This window comes from Trichosurus vulpecula, chromosome 3 (assembly GCF_011100635.1).
Source record: "Trichosurus vulpecula isolate mTriVul1 chromosome 3, mTriVul1.pri, whole genome shotgun sequence".
NCBI lineage: Eukaryota > Metazoa > Chordata > Mammalia > Diprotodontia > Phalangeridae > Trichosurus > Trichosurus vulpecula.
The window spans coordinates 66,978,809-66,999,640 of record NC_050575.1 but is presented as its reverse complement, the minus strand read 5'-3'; the positions used below and the strand labels follow the sequence as shown (position 1 = coordinate 66,999,640).

At 40.4% G+C, this 20,832-nt stretch overlaps 1 protein-coding gene across 1 annotated transcript in view; it reads right to left on the bottom strand.

The window, feature by feature from the left end:
- The window catches only part of SGCD (sarcoglycan delta), a 514,895-nt gene that overhangs the window by 73,324 nt on the left and 420,739 nt on the right, over positions 1-20,832 (bottom strand). The window contains exon 6 of the mRNA XM_036751244.1: positions 16,566-16,638. Within this exon, the coding sequence (XP_036607139.1) occupies positions 16,566-16,638 (73 nt within the window). The remainder of the gene's footprint in view (positions 1-16,565; positions 16,639-20,832) is intronic.

The window sequence follows — 20,832 nt, the reverse complement described above, 5'->3', positions numbered from 1 at the left end:
TTTTCGTGGCATAGACACTACTTATGAAGCCTCTTGTCTGGATAGGACTCAAGAAGGAAAAGGATTCCATTGGAATACCATCCTACATTAAACCTGCCCCAGGACTTTGGGGCTGGGGAACAGCCAAAATAGGAGTAATAGTGAACATTTGAAGGAGAGGGTGGGCAGGGAACAAGAATCTATTAACAATATGCCAGATGAGCTATCCTAGAGGCAAAGGGTAGCCATTGAGGCCTTTGAGGAAGGGAGTGACACTATCACTGTTAGGCTTAGTGTTAGAGATTCAAAGATAGATTCAACTGAGGGTATAGGGATTGGGTAAGGACAGAGCCTGTGATTTCACTGGCATAGGGGGCTCCCAGCTGGGGAAATGCCGTTTAGTAGCTCTGCCAATGCAGGAAGGTAAATCCTCTACAACTTATACTCTTAGAAAGTTGCCTAGAGCAATAGTGTCAAACTCAAAGAGAAACAGGGTACGTAAGGACCCCTGTGGGCAAAAACCACATACTGATATTACCTATATATATTTTTTCAGATATATTGTTTTTATTTTATTTTATTTTATTTTTGGAGGGGGAAGGCAGGGCAATTGGGGTTAAGTGACTTGCCCAAGGTCACACAGCTAGTAAGTGTGTCAAGTGTCTGAGGCTGCATTTGAACTGGGATCCTCCTGACTCCAGGGCTGGTGCTTTACTCACTGTGCCACCTAGCTGCCCCGATATTACCTATATTTGATTGTATTTTTATGTTGTCAAATATTTCCCAATTACACCTTAACCTGGCTTGACCACACTCAGGATGGTAGCCAGCCTTAATGCAGCTCAGGCCTAGAGCACTGAGAGGTTAAGTAACTTACCCAGGATCCTATGGCTAGTACTTATAATGCCTCCGAAGTACACCTGATTGACTGCCTATTGCCTATAGATTGTGCAGCCTGCTTTGGTCCTTGACATGAAAAATTAAATCACTTACATCTTCCATTTTGCTTACATTAGTCAGTAAAAGGAAGGTTTGATTTTGCACTTCTCTTGACCAATACTTGCAAGAATGAGATTAGTCCTACACACTATTTTTTTTGAGGAGGTAGCTCGGTGGCACAGTGTTGGGGCTATAGTCAGGAAGACTCATGTTCCTGAGTTCAAATCTGGCCTCAGACATTTAGTAGTTATGTGACCTTGGGCAAGTCACTTAACCCTGTTTGCCTCAGTTTCCTTATCTGTAAAATGAGCTGGAGAAGTAAATGGCAAATCACTCCAGTATCTTTACCAAGAAAACCCCAAATGGGGACACAACTGGACAACAACTGAAACTTATTACTTTAGTAAACAGATAGCATCTCTTCAGCACCATAGGCAAGTGACTAATCATTTCTTTTAATCCAAAATTGTAATTTAGTTGGTGGGGTGAATTCCTTGACATGGAAATTCCCTTTGATAATGTAAATTTTGTAGCTGCCTTAGCACTGCTAGAGAGTTGCTTGGGGCACAATAAGGAGAAGTGATTTGTCTATAATCACACAGCTTGTGAGTGTGAGTCAGAGACAGAACTTAAGCCTAGGTCTTCTGGACCCCAAGGTTAGCCCCCTTTTGACTACATCATGCTTCCCTTTAATACTGATTATATAACAATGCATCATATAGGAAGTGCATCATTACCTCATTGATATGTATATACTTTGCTTTTGGAAGCTATTTAAGTCAGAAATAGATTTCATAAGCCTGGTCCTGAGAATTGTGGTTAAAAAAATGATAAAACATGTATATTCTAAACTTTGCATATCTTCTTTCTTGGGAAATCTTTACTCAAGGTGTCCCAGGTCACACACTCCTGTCTGTGTTATACATTTCAGAAGGTGCTCCTTTCAGGTTAAAGTGGATTTTAACAAATTAATCACAGATTCCCAGGATGTTAGAGTGGAAAGGAGCCTTTGAAAATGAAGCAGAAAATGTCAGGAATGGACCTTCGAATGCAAGGAAGTTTGGAGCCAATGATCAGAGCTGGGAAGGACTTCAGGACATAGAACAAAGAAGATTTGGAGGGGGTCAGAGAACACAAAATGCCAGAGCCATAAGGAACCTTAGAACATAAGTCATAGAATATTAGTGGAGGAGGCCTTACAGTTTGTCCAGTTCAAGTCCCTTATTAGATAGAGGTGGAAACTGAAGCCCAGAGAGGTCTAATTGCCTACTCACATAAGGTCACATCATTATTTAATGGAAGAACTAGGTCTCTTTACTCCTAATTCTATTCAACTACAGGCTATCATAATTGAGTCTCATGAGATGATATCACATCATTTCCAGTTGTTATATGCAGTAGGTTCCTAATGGGATTTGAATCTAATATTTCATCTTTGACATGCTCCTAGATCATCTGAGAAACTCGCAATCATTTTTACAAATTGTGGGCCCTCTGCTCAGCTTGAATCAATCTTGTGAGAGAACAGATCATTATTGCTTATTTTCACCTCTCAGTTCACCACCCATTCAATATAAATAAAGTATGTCCTTATTTACTCGCACATTAAATTGTATGTGTAGCTGGCTGTCACAAGAGATCTCATTCATAATACAATGTAAGCACTTCAGTTCTTTCATCTTTAGCATTGTCGCCTAATCATAGTATTATACATGTAAAGTCGGGAAGTACCTTTAAAAATTATGGGTAAAGGTCATCTAGTTCAATCATAACATTTTAGAGGTGAGGAAACTGAGACCCAAGGAAGAGAAGGAAACTTCTGAAGGTTGATCATTCCATGAGTCTATCTATATTTATGCAACTTCCTAGCAAACTAAAACTTGTATTTCAGATGGGCATACTACTAACCTCCACCCCCACCTTACGCCTTTTGTTTCTACTTATTTTAAGTAAATGGATGGAGTTTCTATATAGATTATTATAATAATAACTTAAATGCTTTCATTATTACGACAAAAATAAATAAAAAAGCAAAAACATAAATTGTACAAACATTTACTGTATATTCAGCACAGTATGAGTGACTGTGGCAAACATAAAGTCAGTCAGTAAATTGGCATTTATTAAATGCTTACTACATTCCAGTCACTACACTAAGCACTGGGAATACTAAGACACAAACAAGGGTTACAACAACAAAAATGACAAAAATAGACCCTGCCCTCAAGGAGCTCATAGTCTAGTAGATAAATTAGATATAGGCCCTTCCCTCAAGAAGCTTACAGTTTCCTCGAGGGGATAGGATAAGAATATAACACATACTTTTAATTGTCTCTTGTATACACCCCCTTCTCTCCTCTGACACTGCCACGACTTTGGTGCAGGCTGTCGCCTCACACTTGGAGTACTGCAATCACCCCAATCTATCCTCCACCCAGCTGTCAAAATGATCTTTTAAAAGTGCAGATCTGACCATGTCACATTGTCCCTTCCCACCCGGCTGTATTAGCAAGGCAATAATCACAAATAGATGATAATTGTCAAAATGCCCATGTGGTTCTGCAATGCAAAACATAAGAGACTCTCCATATAGAAGGTAGAAGCAAACCATTTATTGAGATACCAAAGAACCAGGTCCCAAAACCAATAAGCCCAATGCATCACAGCAGCAAAAAATTCAATATACAACATCACAACAGAGAACCACTCCATCCTATAACCTTCCGCCTCCTGCTGGGACCTTACCACAAACACACTCACAGCACAGCCAGGTCGGCTCTCTCCCTCAGCTCTAACTGCTCTCTCTGCATTTCCTGTGACACACTTTCCTTTTCCCCTCAGGAAGCTCCTCCCACCACATGTGACTTAGGCTTCCTGTGATGTAAACAGGTCACATGGCCTATTAACGGGTGGGAAAGATCTTCAAATCTAAATTGTCATTACACCAGTTCCCATACAATAAACTCCAGCAACTCCCATTCCCCTTCAGGATTAAATATAAAATCCTATCTTTGGCATTCAAAGCCCTCCACAACCTGGCCTCCTCCTACCTTTCCAGTCTCCTTATGCCTTATACTGTACAATCCTATACTGATCCTATACTGTTCCTTACTGTTCCTCGAACAAGCCCCTCCATCTCCAGACTCCAGGTAGTAATGCTTTCCCTGCTCATCTCTACCTCTTGGCTTCATTCAAGTTTCCACTGAAATCCTGTCTTCTGTGAGAAGCGCCCCTTCATGCTAGTGATTTTCCTCTATTGATTATGTCTAATTTAGCTTGCATGTATCTTGTTTCTAAATAGTCGTTTGCATGCTGTCTTGCTTTCCCCCATTAGCCTGTAAGTTCTCTGTTCTGTCATTTGCCTTTCTTTCTATCCCCCAGTGCCTAGAACAGTGCTTGGCACATAGTGGCCACCTAAATACTTATTGACTATCTACTGTGTCTTACTTACTTATGAATTTACTGTGGTAAGCACTCAATGAGGTATAAAATCAAGATAAAATGAAGGCCCTGCCCTCAAGTAGCACAGTGTCTAGTAAAATGGGACCAGAAACCAAATAACTCTAATCAAAGGGAGGTTGTGACCAGTATCCTGAGAGAGACACAGACTAAATGAGACAAGATTTCATAACGGGAAGATTCACTGGTAAATTTCACCTCCCATACTGACAGGAGAAGGCCATGCCTTTTGAATATAGGCCTCCATGATGATCAGGGCTCTGTAGGAAGCGTGTACATTGCATGCCGTGGCAAGCAGCTGTTGGGCTGCTTCAGCTTGAGGCCCAAGAGGGCCACTTGTTTAATAATTGCTTTCATCATACATATGGTGGGGCTTCCTCACTAACCTGTAGATGACATCACATTCTGCTCCACCAAAGTGGTCCTCAGAAAACACTGGCTGGTAATTTTCCCTGAAGCAGGAAAAATCAAACACCCCTTGCTCAGCACACCATCACCCCACTTATCCTTCGCAGAATGTAAATGAAAAGCAATGTTTTCTATAAACATCTGCATTATGAAGACTGAAGGGCATTTTCATCATTTTCCAGAGACCTTCCATGAAAACCGCAGGGAGAAGACTAAACTAATAGACAGATACATCATGTGAGGATGGATGTCAACATTTTCTTTTAATCAGTGCACAGTCAATATTCTGCATTAGGAATAACTAATTAGTTTCTCAACTTCTTCCCACAGATGTCATTGCAAAATATATCTGAGGAATGTCATCCACACTTGAAGAGAGGACAAGCATTGTAATTAAGTATTAGGCTATCTCGCCAGTTTGAAGCTGCCATGAAGTGTGAAATGGCTATAATTCACATTTTTAAGACCCTGCATTTATTAGCATCTATTTTATACTCAAGGTTAGTGGTGTGCAGCCAAGATTGTCAAAAAAAAATTAAATTCTCCTTTTCTTTGCTACTCCAGAGTGTGTGACGATACACGTGCGGAAGGAAATGAAGAGGAGAATGGGGCCAGTTGTGCTTCTGCTTAAGTCTTAGATCCCAAAGGATTGGAAGCTTATCTTCCTCTGTGAATAGCAAGAGGTAATCAGATGTATAGCTGGATGAAAGAGGACTCTGAATTCCTCGACGAGCAACTTGCCATGCCAGATAAAATTCAGAGGACTGAGAGCTACAGGCTTGTAAACCTAAACACAATCCCACTGGAGCCTGACAATTACATCTTCCCTGGAGAAAAGGGATCTATATTTTACAAACTTCTTGCAAAAGAAATCGGGTAATAGATTATCCTATTGGGGGTGGGAAAAGAGTGTTGTTCCTCATTACAAATGAGAGAAAGGATAGCATTAAGTTATTCATTCCATAACTATTTATGGAAAACCAACTATGTGCAAAGCAGTATGCTAGGTGATGAGGGAGATACAAAGATGAATGAGAAATAGCTCCTACCCTTGTATAGTTTGCAATTTAGCTGAGGTAAGGGAAGTATAAGGAGTTGGTGGAGAATAAAGCATATGCAGAAAAAATGGAATACTTAAAATACCTGCACTAATTGTATAATACACTCAGTTAATAATCATTTATTAAACACCTACTAAATGCCAGGAATTGTGCTAATAGCTAGGAATACAAAGAAAGGTAATAAGACAGTACCCGATCTCAAGTCTAATGGGGGAGACAACATGCAAACAACTGTGTGAAAATAAGCTACACAGGGGAGAGGTTGGAAATAATCAATGGAGGGAAGGCACTAGAATTAAAAGGGTTCAGGAAAGGCTCCCTGTAGAACATGGGATTTTAGCTGAGGCTTGAGATATCAAATAAGGTGATATTTGTCAAGCACCTAGCACAGGTCCTGGCACTTAATAAATTCTGGTTCCCTTCCCATTTCAACCTTCTCCCCTCCCCACCTGAAAGACAAATAAAAATTCAAGAGGGAGAGATGAGGAGGGAGACAGCCACCCCATAAGGAAGAAGATGGAATTTCATATTCAGGGAATAGCAAGGCCAGCATCACTGGATCAGAAAGTACCTGGGACTGGGCTATAACACTTAAGAAGACTGGAGAGTTGAAGGAGGGGGCAGGTCATGAAGGGCTTGAACTGCCGGACTTCACAAAGGAATGTGTTGTTTATCTTTGGGGTAGGTGTGGCTGATTTGTTGGTAGAAGAATGCACTTTTAAATTGTTTTCCCCATCAAAGGGATGGATTTGTGCTAACTAAACCATACACTCCTACCAGGTCCCCATTGTGATATATGGCAAAGATTTTTGAGACACTTGGATGAAGAAGGAATGGCCACAAAATAGATCATGTGAAGGACCTGGAGGTTTTAGTGTGCTGCATACTCAATGTGAATCAACAGTGTCATGTGGCTACCAAGAAATCTTAGGCTTCAGGCTGTATTATTATTGGTTCCCTATGTTCTAGAGGGATAGGGCTACCCTGTGCAGGTCAGCAGGCAATTAAAGGAAATTCATAGGCATAGTCCAAGCCATGGTCGAAAATATTACTGCTGAGGTCAAGCCAAAGAGTTCACAGTGTTAGCTGATCCTGAGGGCTTTGCAAGAGTCATGTAATATAGGACTTCTGGGAGCCAAGATGGCAGAGTAAGCAGTAAATCACTGTAATGCTCCCATATTTACTTCCAAATGACCATAAAATAGCTCCCCAAAACAAATCTGGAACAGCGGAGGCAGCAAAAAGATGGGGTGAAACAATCTTTTAGTCCAAGAAACTTGGAAGATTGACAAGAAAGGTCTGTCTCATTTGAGTAAAAGGCGAGTGTGGTCCAGAATAGGAAGTGTCCCAACAAGCCAGCAGCAAGCCCTAAATCAGCAAGACAGTGGGAAATCCTGAGCCCCAGTGTGGTGGAGCAGGCAAATGCCAACACCAGGAGCCCCCTGCCCCATGCACTTTAGCATTGCCAAGGGAATCAGTCAGACTCCAGCTCTGAGAACCACCATATGCTTCAGTATAGCCCTGGGGAAACTCAGAAACATCCCACTGGGCCTCAGCACATTCCAGGCACCACTACTAGGGTCCCAGGTCAGCACCAGATAACCTGCCAGACACTATGGCTTCAAGCACTGCCAGCCACCTCCCTCCCAACCCTCAAAGCACAGCACCGGACATGAGGATTCCCTGGGGGCCTCAGGGCAACATCAGTGCAGCATCAGGTAAAGAGCAGGGCCTGTAGCCCTGGTCTCGTTGGGGTCAAGCCACATGTTCTTTCCACATCGAAAGAAACCAGAGGCAAGCTCCATCTAAAGTCTGATCATCTCCATGGCTGTACCTTTTAAACAGACAAGGAAAAGAACTGAGGTATTAAGCTCTTTTCCTTTGTCCTACAGCATAGAACTAGGACCAAGGGGCAAATAGCAAAGAGGATGATTTCACCTTGATATAATGGAGAATTTGCTAAGTCAAGACAACAAACATTTATTAAATATCTACTAAGTTCAGGTACAAAGAATAAATCAAAAGTCCTTAATCTCAAGGAGCTCATAGTTTATCACGGAAGAAATGGTTCATAAACAAACAAATAGCCTACAAGGATAGGTATGATGAGGGCGATGGAGAGATATGGATCAAAGTGTCCAGGAAAATTGGAGTAGAGAGGTCATTTTTAGGTGGAAAAGCAGGGAAGGCTTCATGCAGGGAATGATGCCTATGTAAGACTTGCATGGAAGAGAGCAATCTGAGCTGTCCCCAAACAGAATGAGTAATCTTGGAAGGCACTGAGACAACTGTCATTTGAAGTCTTTGAAAGAAGGCTAGATGACCAATAGCTGGGGATATTGTCGAAGGGAGTAGATGGTTCCTGATCTCACCTTTAATCGTGGCATTTTATGACTAGAATCTATGACGACAGAATTGGGCAACATTCACTAATCACCTGGGATCTAACCAATGATCTTGGAACCCCATTAGCATTAGATTTTAACCAGCCACAGACAATTACTGATCAAAAGAAAAATTATGGTGACATTTGGTTTGTTGTTTGTTGAATTCACTTCTGATTCCATATCTGTCTTGGGTAAAAAGTGCTGTCATCATGTACCTCTAATCTCCCATTATTCTTTGTTTTGAAAAGGTTATAATTGGAATAAAACAAGACTGGCTGGAAGCCAATATCCATGAAGACTAGAATTAAGCAAGATTTTCTATACACATAAAGAAGCATCTTCCTATCAAGACATAAATTTAGATTAAAAAAAAAAGCAGTTTACCAGAATGCAACCAACATTATGTAGGTATCTTTGTGTTAGGGAGATTGGGGAAGGGGGTAAAGATGGAGAATAGATGTTTTTGTTTTTGTATAGTAAATCCCCCAAATTTTAACTAAGGCTAGAATGGACCTAAAGGATAATTTTGTATAATCCTCCCTTTTTTTAGACGAGGAAGCTGAGACTGAGAGTAGGGATATGGCTTGCCCCAAAGGCTAGTAAGTTGACATTTTGTGAGCATAGAGATCATATGGGTCCATCACCTTTTCTGAGATAACTAAACTTATTCTCATTATAACAACATGAAACCACTATTTTCTTCCTTATGGAATCATATGTTTAGGACTAGAAGGGTCCTTAAAGTTTATCTATCCATCTTCCTCATTTTATAGATGTAGAAACAGGCCCATAGATATCAAATGTCCTTCCTGAGATCACACAAGTAACCGGAGGAAGGGGTGAAACTCAAACCCAGGCTCTTTAACTTGAAAACCATGTTGTTGCTGTTGGTTTTTTCATTTTTTTCTTTCCATTTTACCTTACTTCTTCATTTCTGAAACACTCTTTCTTTGGCCTTATTAGTTAAGTGCTATGTTTCTGAAGGTAGTGTCTTACACACAGTAGGAAGGTATCTAATACATATTTATTGAATTGAATTACAATACAGTTAGAATTTGCTTTTGAGGGTCCCCACTCCCCCCAGCTCTGTTTTACAAACAAAAATGCTATTACTTCTTCTGATATGCATCTTTTTTTTTAAAATTGAGGTAATCAGGGTTAAGTGACTTGCCCAGGGTCATACAGCCAGTAAATGTTTGAGGCTGGATTTGAACTCAGGTCCTCTTGAGTTTAGGGACAGTATTCTATCCACTACACCATCTAGCTATATCTGATATGCGTCTTCTAATTTGTGAGTTGGAAATCAGATAACCAAGCTTATCAGAACCATTTGTAAAGAGAGAGCAAAATGGTTCTGAATGGGGACCTGGGTTTTTTTTCCGCACAAATATTGTGCATAAGCACTAGTTCATTGACTTTTGGGTGCTCAAAAACTGTTTTGTTTTTTGTTTAGTCTTCTTCCTTATTTCTTGGTTGATTCTGAGAGAATTGATGTTATTAAATAATTGAAGTGTTAATATAATTTCTTCATTCTTTGTAACTGAGAAAGTGGCAACGTGCAAGACCAATAAAGTCTTGGCGTTTGTCTGTTGGATATTCCATTTCTGGTTCTCTTAGTAATTAGCTGGGATAACACAGATAAACCTTAAAGCCAAATCTTCAAAAGTCTGACTCTGGGTTCTTATAGCCATTTGTTGTTCAGTCGTTCAGTGGGGCCTGACCCTTTGTGACCCAGTGGACCATCACACCCCAGGCCCTTCTGACCTGCGGGTCTTATCTTCCAGTGTCATGGCTTTTAGCATTTTAATACCATCTGTGGGGTTTTCTGGCAGCTAGGTGCCTGGAATAAGGAAGACTTAACTTCCTGAGTTCAAATCTGGCCTCAGATGCTTACTAGCCATGTGGCTCTAGGTAGGTCACTTAACCATGTTTGCCTCACTTTCCTCAATTGGAAAATGAGCTGGAGAAGAAAATGGCAAATTGCTGCACTATCTTTGCCAAAAAAAACAAAACAAAACTCTAAGTGGGGTCATGAAGAACATGACTGAAACAGCAGTGGGGTTTCCTTGGTAAAGATGCTGGAGTGTTTTGACATTTCCTTCTCTAGTTTATGCAGGGAGGGGTTAAATGAGTTGTCCAAGATCACAGGCTAGTAAGTGTCTGAGGTCATATTTGAACTCTGTTCTTTCTGACTCTAAGCCCCGTGCCTCTATCCACTGTGCTACCTGGCTGCTCTCTAAAGGCTACTACAGATTATGAGTTAAGTGGTTCATTTCTTTGTTTTAGATCAATGACTCTTAAGGGTCAGGCATATTTCAAATGGATGTATTTCATATAGATCAGTCAGTCTATACATTGGTGCTATATTCACCTTTTGTTGTTTTTCAGTTATGTGCAATTCTTTGTGACTCCATTTGGGGTTTTCTTGACAAAGGTACTAGAGTGGTTTGCCATTTCCTTCTCTGGTTTATTTTACAGATGAGGAAACTGAGACAAACAGGGTTAAGTGACTTACCCAAGGTCACACAGCTACTCAGAGTCTGAGGCCAGATTTGAACCCAGGAAGAGAAGGCTTCCTGATTTCAGGCCCAGCGCTCTATCCGCTGCGCCACCTAGCTGTCCCATATATTCACCTTTAAGCGCCTGCATTTTATTAGCACTTACTTGTTATTCAAGTGCTCATGTACAGCCTAGTTAGTGAGGGAAAACAAGACCAGTCTCCTTCTTCATTAATTTGGAATAACATGTCATCATTAGTTTAGAATAATTCCACATATGGGGAATGTTAATAAACATCTCATAGGGAGAATGATGGGTGTAGGCTTTTGCATACTAAGCTACTTATCCAGAGAGATGCAGCAGTTTTTATTTTTAAAGTCAACTCTGAATTTATTTGTAAACATCTTAAGGAAGATTACTGATACAGTAAATCTGGAATGGAGAGCAATGAACCCAAGCTATCGCAGACCGGAACAGTACCAATTCTTTTAACTTACAGCCTAGGGAGGCAGTAAACATGGCTACTCCAAGATGAAATGCCAGAGGCCTTAAACTCTCTCAAATAATGACTCTCATTAAAATAAAATAAATAAAAAAACCCACACATGCCAGAAAACAAGATTGAGTTTTGATGAAACAAGGAAACAAAAGTCAAGCCAAAATATGTTTAGCCAAGAGGGAAGCTCTCTGGAGGAGAGAGGGCAGACTAATGTCTTCCCAGCTGTAATTGCTACTTGGCCAAGTGAAGGACCTACAGATATTGGAAAAAGGGCAGGGGGAAAGATGGTGGTGAGAGGAGAAGGGCTCATGGGTGAACAATGCCCTGATGTGATCCTTTAATCTGTTAACCTTTTCCATAATAACAAATACGACCTACGGGCCAAAACTACGGAGAGGGTAAAGTGGTAAATCTCTGCTGTCTCCTCCCAAACTTAGACTGGTTGGCTCCGACCCGGGGATGCTGCGCTTGGTATATTTCACATCTTACCATATTTCTGTTGCATATATATTTTCCACACTTATTTCATCACAGTGGATAGAGAGCTGGGCTTGGAGTCAGGAAGACCTGATTCAAATCTGGCTTTAGATGCTTACTAGCTGTGTGACCCTGGGCAAGCCATTTGACCCCTCTCGGCCTCACTTTCTTCATCTGTAAAAGGGGGATAATAATAGCATCTACATTAAAAGGTTGTTAAGAGGATCAAATGAGATCTATGCAAAGTGCTTTATGACCCTTAAAGGCTGTATAAATGCTCTATGTTGTCATTATAGCATGGTACAGTGGGTAGAAAAATGGAGGAAGGAAACATGCATTTATTAAGCGCCTAGTGTGCAGTATGTACCAAGTACTTCGTTATGAGCAAGAGTTTGACAAATATTATCGCATTTGAGCTTCACAACAGTCCTGCGAGGTAGGTACTATTATTACCCCTATGTGACAGTTGAAGAAACCAAGGCAGACAGAGGTTAAGTGGCTTGCTCCGAGTCACCCAGCTAGTAAGAATCTGAGGCTGGATTTGAATTCAGGTTTTCTTGACTCCACGGCCAGAGCTCTATCCGCTGTGCCACCTAGCTGCCTCGGAATAAAGAAGATTTGGACTTACTGTCTATCTCTGACATAGTGGTTCTGTGACTTTACGTAAGTATTGGTTAAGGGAGCTTTGTAACAGGGTGTAGTATCCAATACCAATAGGCTCACAGGTCTGGACAACATTAAAAAATCCACAAAATCCTTGAGAGATGGTGGGCAGTTTTAGTTTAAACAAAATCTAACATACAGCTAGCATATGAACATATGATGCTAGCACTGGAAAGGACCTCAGAGATCATTTAGTCCAAAGCTCTTGTTTTCAGAAGAAACAAGTCCAGAGAAGGGAAGGAATTGTTAACTTTCCCAAGGTCCCTAACTCGTTGGTGTGGCATGACCCAGAATAAAATACTGGTCTCCGGATTACTTCTCCATTGTTTATGATATTACACCGTTCTGTTTCCTTGAGCAAACTTTCTCTCAATGATCTAGCTATCTTGGCTGTTTATGCCAATTCAGGGACCAGATATAGATTGTTCAGGCACCATCCCAATCAAATGAATTCCAATTAATTCTATGATGCCACAAATTGAGGTTGTTATTCTGCCAGCTCATTCTCCCTTCGCTCAATACGCAAGGTTAAAGTTAATCAATAGTGCAGTAGAATTGTGACAGTATTAAAATACTAGCATGGATACATTTGTAGGGGTCAGATTTTGCTAGTTAATCTTCTAGGGCTGAAAAAAAGAGAACTTAATACAGATAACTTTAGAGTTTCTATTTTTAAAGTATATTCTAATTCAGAGCCTCCCTCAGAAGTAATTTCAAAGCAAGGAACTTGGAACTTGAAGTAAGATGAAAAAGCAAAATAGTGTACGCACTGGATTTGGCAGCATGAGACCTGGGTTCAAAACACAGTTCTAACACTTACTACCCATGTGACCTTGAGCAATGTACTTTATGGGCCTCACTTCCCTCATTTGTAAAACGAGGGGGTTAGTACAGATGACCTGGAAAGTCTAGCTCTAAATCTGTAATTGAAATAGAACGTATTTAGCTTTGTTGTAGTCGTTTAGTCATTTCAGTCACGTCCAACTCTTCGTGACCCCACCTGGGGTTTTCTTGGCAGAGATATGGAAGTGGTTTGCCATTTCTTCACCAGCTCATTTTCCAGAAGAAGCAGCTGAGGAGAACAGGGTTAAGTGACTTGCCCAGGGTCGCACAGCTAGTAAGTGTCTGAGGCTGGGTTTGAAGTCTAGGTCAGGTGCCCTATCCCCTGTGCCAACTAGCTGCCCCTCACATTCAGCTAGCTCTAGCTCTAAAGCTATGATCCTACAAAGGGATTAAATTACCATGTGGATGTAGACTAGCTCCTGGCTCAACCCTTCATGTGGACAGACTATATTTACCAGGCATGACTGAGATAAGACTGTATTTAGCAATGTGGCTCTTCCTGACTCAAGACTCTATGTTTCATCCCTACCTCAGACTCTCATTACCTGTGTGACCCTAGGCAGGTCATTCAAACTCCCTGGGCCTCAGTTTCTTCATCTGCAAAATGAGATGGTTGGACCCTTAAGGTATCTTTCACCTTTATGTCTATGATGTTATTGAAACTACTAGGACTGCACGATATAAGAAGGGATTTAGCATTATATTGCAAGGCAGTGTGGTATTGTAGAAAGAATGCTGGCCCTGGAGTCATGAAGACCTGGGTTCAAGTCCAGCCTATGACACATACTGGCTACGTAAACTTTGGGGAAGAGTTGCTTAATCAATCAGTGCCCCCAGGCACCTTTTTAAAGATGAAAAACTTCAGAGCCATTGCTGATCTACGTGGGTAGCAAAGGAAGATTCTCCTCACTGGGTGTTCCCTCTGCTAATGAGATCACGGGTCCAGAACCTAGCACTTTCCAAGAGGAGAATCAGTGTCTATTTCTTGTCACTCCTTCAGCCCTTAAAGCAGGACCTCCTGTGAATGATGAAAATATTCCTCAATTGTCAAGAATCTTAACTAAACCTACACTGACTTATAGGGGATAGGCCAGACAAGGGAAAATCGCAAAATGGGGAATATTTTAAAAAGGTCAGTTCTAGATTATGAGCCAAGATGTGTCCTACACATATAGGTCCTGGTTCATGGACCTGGTGACTCTGAATTGTTTCAGTCATCTTCAGAATCTTCTACTTCCAAAATCAAAGAAGTAAGCATATTTTCTAGAATTTGTAAATATAGACACTCGTATATACATATATGTGCATATATTTATACAGATGCACACACACACATAATATCTGGGCAGCTAGGTCATGCAGTAGATAGAGTTCCAGGCCTGGAGTCAGGAAGACTCATCCTCTTGAATTCAAATCTGGGCTCAAACACTTAGTAGCTGTGTGACCCTGGGCAAGTCACTCAACCTTGTTTGCCTCAGTTGCTCATCTGTAAAATAAGCTGGAGAAGGAAATGGTGAAGCACTCCATTACCTTTACCAAGAAAACTCCAAGTGGGGTCACAAAGAGTTGGACACAACTGAAACAATTGAACAACACATATACTATATTAAATATATAAAAATATAGAAACTGTCGGTTTAGTAATTGTTATCCAGAACCCTTCCTCTCTCCCTTCATCCCTTGAGCCTTCTAGTCTGCTTTCCTTAGAAACTGCCTTTGTTTAGAAAGCTCAATATGTTTTAGGGACAAACATCCTACTCAGTCCTAAGGAAGACTGAATTAAAGAATGAAGATCAGGTTATGCTTTACTTCTGTCTCCAAGAACCCTATTTCACTGTCATGGGGTATGATGGCATTAACTCAGTATGCTCTAAGTCCTCATTAGAGTCTCCCTGACCACAGTTTCTGCCCAAGATTCTTTTTCTAGCATCTTTTCTTAGGAGAGATAAAAGGGATCTGGCCGCATCCCTTCACTGTGCTGAAAATGACCACATTAAAAACCAATACAGCTTCCTTTATATTGTACTGTGTAATCCTAAAAAGATAGCTCCCCATGCCAGAGACCTTGTTAATAAAGGACTCTCATTGCCCACCAATTATGTTCCTGCTTTGGTCCAATACATTTACATTCCTGGCCTGTAAATCTTTATGAAACACTAGGGATTTTTTTCGGTTGCAATTTTTGTAATTCACACCAAGCACTGAAAACACCTTTCTGTTTTGAGAAACACAGCACAAAGAAAACCTTAATTTGCTGGGAATTATATTATTATTTTCCAACATGACCGCTGCCACGTTAGTGGGCATGTTACATTTAAATTGCTTCTTGGAAGGCTAGGTCTGCCTTGTATAATACAAATAGATCTGTATGTGGCTGCCTTCCACTAATGAAATCATATTATAGGTGCACCTCATCTGCTATGTATGATACTTAAGGTGGTTTCTGATTAGCTTTGGTTAAAATTACCTCTTCAGAGACGAGGAGATCCAATTTTCCCTGAATGGGGCATGGGCATCTCTTGAGTGAACACTGTAGTGAAGCTGCTTCCATTAGATTAATTTTATTTATAGTCTTTTGAAAAATATTCTCTCTGTGGCTATCCCCTTTACATATTGGGGTTCCTCTGTTTATATTTTGGAACAAAGAGGTCTTACAGTTCTACTATGTGGAAACAGAGTGTTTCAGGGAAAATAGGGGATTTGATAGCACCTCCGATGTCCAGCCAAATGCTGCTACCTGGGCATGCAATGGTTTGTTTCTCTGCAGAAGGTAATTCTGCCACTGTTACAGCCCTCGTGGTCATCCCTATAATTTTGAGGCTATCTCAGTTGTAAACAGATGAGCTATTACCTAACCAAAGATTTCCAATGTATCTCATTTCCAAGCCAGGTCTTCCAAGAGTGCTGATTTTGATCAGAGGACCTGGGTTCAAATCTCAACTATGGCATTAACCTTTGGGCAAGTCACTCAATCTCTGCGGATTATTGTTTTCTCCTCTGGAAAACGAGGTGATTGGACTCTGTAAGATGACTTTTAGATGACCTCTAAGAGTCCTTCCAGCTCTAAATTTATGATTCTGTCATCTTCTGTTCTTTAACCAGGACTTCGTGTCTCCTGGGCTTTTTATTGAGATATTGCTCCTAATCACCATTTTCTATTTGTTCCTCTTGCCCCATTCTATGACATTTCCTCTATGACATTTCTATTCCTTCTATGATATTTGCACTCAGAAGGAAACTCAGCTGGAAAATCAGTTGTCGGCAAGGAAAAAAAATGTAACTTAGCAGACCCTCCGATTGCAATGACATGTTGATTATGTACATAGGTACAGATAGGATCGCAAAGATTACCTCAGTTCCTTGAAGGGTTCTGCCCTCACATTAGGTGTTTCTATAGATTTAGGGAACACTGTGCCTTCTGCTCCTGGAATAACAAGACAGAAAACAAAATGCTGTTAGTAGGGGGCCTGGTACATTTCGTTTGACTCCCTTTGTCACAAAACATAAAATAAATGTGTAGAATGTTCTTTGTTATTAAGTTTTTCAAATTTTGTCTAGCTCTCCACTGCCCCATTTGGGGTTTTCTTGGCCAGAGATACTGGAGTGATTTGCCATTTCCTTCTCCAGCTCATTTTACAGATGAGGAAACTGAGGCAAACAGGGTTAAGTGACTTGCCCAGGGTCACACAGCTAGTAAGTATCTGAGGCTGGATTTGAACTCAGGTCTTCCTGAATCCATGCCTATGGCTCTATCCACCCTGTCACCTAGCTGCCCTGTGGAATGTTTAGAGCACAGTAATTAAATCACACTTTGAAAATCTATGTCTTCATTTATTTATTTACTCTATTGATGCAGACTGCAAAGCCAGCTAAAACTGAGCAATTTTGTGAGTTGTCATGTCTTAAAGAGCTATCACCTAGTAGCCAACTTGCTGGTGATGAGCTTCTTCCAGCTTAAGGAGACCTACAAGACTTTAGTACTTTGCCGGTGGCATAATCTTTAAGAGCCCAAGGTTGCCTCTGTATCATGATAAAGCATCAGAAAATCATTTTAGTGGAGGTACTAAGTCATGAGTACATGTAGGTAGCAGTACTGACCAGAGCTTAAAATGCATATTTAAAGTTTCCTCACCCCTCCACGAAATCCCCTTGCCCCACTTCCTCCTCAGATCAGTGAGATATAGTTGAAAGAAGCCTGAATTAGGAATCAGAAAACCTTAGTTCCAGTCTCACACAGCTAATCATTGAGTAGGGGTATAACCTTGGATACGTCATCTCTTTGGCCTGTGACTACAAGCTGCCCTTAAAAAAAGTTTTTTTCTTCTTTTTGTGATAGACTCTTATTTTTATTCATTCATTCATTTTTCTGTTTACTTGCCTTTTTTCCTACTAGTATCACTAAAAATTGCCCAAAGAACAAATCACATCTTGGTTTAAAAATAATATTTGGAAACAGTAAAGTCAGGCTCTGGACTTTCATAAATAGTTGACAAGATTGTGATCTGGAAATGTTTTGGGAACTGAGGTGTAGGAGTCCTGTTGGTATATTTTAAGTCACAAATCAGATAAGGACAACTGCAGCTAACTAGTGTTGAGGAGGGTTGTGTGGATAAGTCATGATTACAGCGCAACTGGAGTTTTTCAGCATGATCTAGGCAAAGAGATGCCCTCGGGCACATTCACTGACAATTTTTTTCTGTTTTTCTAACTTTTCATAATTTATTATAATTTTTTCCTATCTGTGGAGTGACTTTAAATACAAATAAATATAAGCTGCTATTGCAATTTTATTTTGAAGCAAAATTTTCATCCTTCTATCTCTTATATGTGCAAATGCATTGCATCGATTGCCACAGTTTGGTCCTTCAAGCTTTTTTAAAATTCTGGTCCCCTTAAGGTTAAGTAAAATTCTACTTACTAGACTCAGAAAGAAGGTTTTTTCCCCTTTAAAATTCATAAAGAATCACTTAATGTTCCTAGCTTTGTACTTTGGGTATTAACATCAATCCCTCGGCCGGATCTGGATATTTAGCTCTTGACTTTGCCATCAGCTTTTATCTTTAGAACTTGTCAGCAACAGCAGCACCTCACTGTACATGAAGGTTGCTATTATCTGATTTTTCCACTCTGAACTGCTTCCAAATCATTTAATTCTAAGTTTATCACCATCAATTGTACTGGATCATGCTTTTCAATTAAACTTAGTCAAGACAGTACCCTTAACTCATCTAAATAATCATGTACCACTGTAGTGTTGGGTCATTTTTACTCATGTCCAACCCCCTTTGGGGTTTTCTTGGCAAAGGTACTTGGCAGGTTTTGCCATTTCCTTCTCCACTGTATTTTACAGATGAGGAAGTTGAGGCAAACAGAATTAAGTGACTTGCCCAGGGAGACACAGCTAGTAAGTGTCTAAGGCCAGATTTGAACTCAGGAAGATGAGTTCCTGATTCCAGGCTTTGCACTCTATCCACTCTGTCACCTAGCTGCCCTAGCAGTAATAGGGCTGGAGGGGGTGAGCAAATGAATTCTGTTGTGTTTATCATACATGTATGTACATATCTAAATTTCCAAAGTTTCTTATTAGCATTAAAATGGGTTGGTTGTCCCCACTAACTACTACCATTTCAAATCCTGGCTTATAGGCAAAAACTGAAGCTTCTAGGAAAATTAACTAGTTTCATGACCTTTGTGCCACAGGGATGTAGGCCATTGGCTTTGGTTTGTCATTGGGAAAGGGAGGAAGTTTTGACTGTTTTTAAAACAATAGCAATTTTATAGAATCATTATTTAAAAAAATTGTCAGTGATCCTTTCTGCCTTAATCTGGGAATTTAGACACTCTTATACTCAGTCTTAAAATGCTCCTTAAGTATGATAAAAGGAATACTTTAAAAACCTCATAAAAGTGGAGCCAGCTAGAGTTCCTCACTGCCCTATAATCCAATCTGTGCCCCCTCCCCCTGCCAAACAAAAATTCATATGCACCTCTCCATGAAATGCTCTCTGATCCAAGCCAGGCTGATATGTTTCTCTTTGCCCCCACTCCCAGAACTCCTAAGCATTTATTTGTATTATTAACAAAGCTATAAGTATAAGACTGCTTTGTAACCTTAGACTATTGGTATAGAAGACTGACTTTGAAGTCTGAAGTCCTGGATTCAAATCCTATCTCTGACACTTAGTATTTGTATGACCTTAAGCAAAGTCACTCACCCTCCCTGGATCTTGGTTCCCTCTTCTAAAAAAGTAAGACAATTGATCTCAGTGGCCTCTGAGGTCCTGTCTTCCTCTAGATATATGATTTCTATGCTAATCTCATGCCTTTTGAATATTTAAATGGTAAACTGCTTGAGGGCAGAGGTAACAGCTTTCTTTTTTGTATTCTTACAAGCATAAGCAAAATTATCTTTGACATAGTTAGGGTAGGGAAGCAGTAATTTATTTTTTTATCGATTTCTTAGAAATTACAAACAAAACTCTGAAATCAGTGGGCTAAAAATCAATGTATATTCTTTCCCATAAAAAGCCATTTCACATGTTCAGCCTGATTCTCCCCATTCACTGGGTGGAGGTGGAGATTATGGAGAGGAATGAGTTTCTCAGGCATAGTGAGGAAAGTTGCCTCCTTTGGCCCCCCTCACAGGCCTCATTCTCTTCCAGGTCTGGTTCCTTTGCTCAAGCACAAGATAAACAACTCTCCTGCATCGGGTCCCCTGTGGCTATGGGTCGTATTATTTTTCAAGGTCGCTTAAAACATATATAGAGAAAAATACCCAGTAATGATGATGTTGGTGATGATAATAACACCTTCTGTCTGTGTAGCATTTCTACCTTTTCCAAGTACTTTTAAACCTATCATCACTTTCTTCTGACAATAGCCCTGTCAGCCACATAGGGAAGAGGTGATTATGTTCTTTTGACCGGTGAAGAAACTGAGGCAGTAGCAGATACGTAGAAAAGGACTTAGGGAAACGGCTAATGGCACATAATGCGCACCCATTCAGCCCCATATTGCCCCTTCACTGCGAGGTGTAATGGGAAAATTAAATATTATGCACTTTATATATTGATATTTGCTGATCTTTTTGTTCCTTCTTGTCCCACCTCCCCCCAGGAATGGGGTTTTGAGAATCCAGGCTTATAATTTTGGGTAGCATCCTTGGCCTGAAATGCAGGGGCCCAGAAATAGCATTTTTTTCATGGCTATTCTTATTTCCTAGCTTTGGTTTGCCTTTGTCAGTGGTGCCTTTGCTGCCCTTTTCCTCTGCCCCAAGCTCATACCAATCTCTTCCTCCCTCTCCAGATGCCTACCTGACAATGTCATTAACACTTACTGAGTATTTAGCAGGGGCTAACCCATACTAATGCTATTATCAGAACTACTGTATTTCACCACATAATCATCACAGATTTTATGTCTTTTTTTTTTGCAAAAAAGTGGGATGCAAAAATGATGTGAATTTTTTTATAAAATGTGCTGGTATTACTTAGAAGTCATTTATTACTAAACTGTCTTTGGGACAAGATTAGGATGCATGGAATACTCATGAATATATGTTAAAATTGAATCCTGACAATGTGCCCATGCATGTGGAGAATTCTAGGCTTCCAATGCT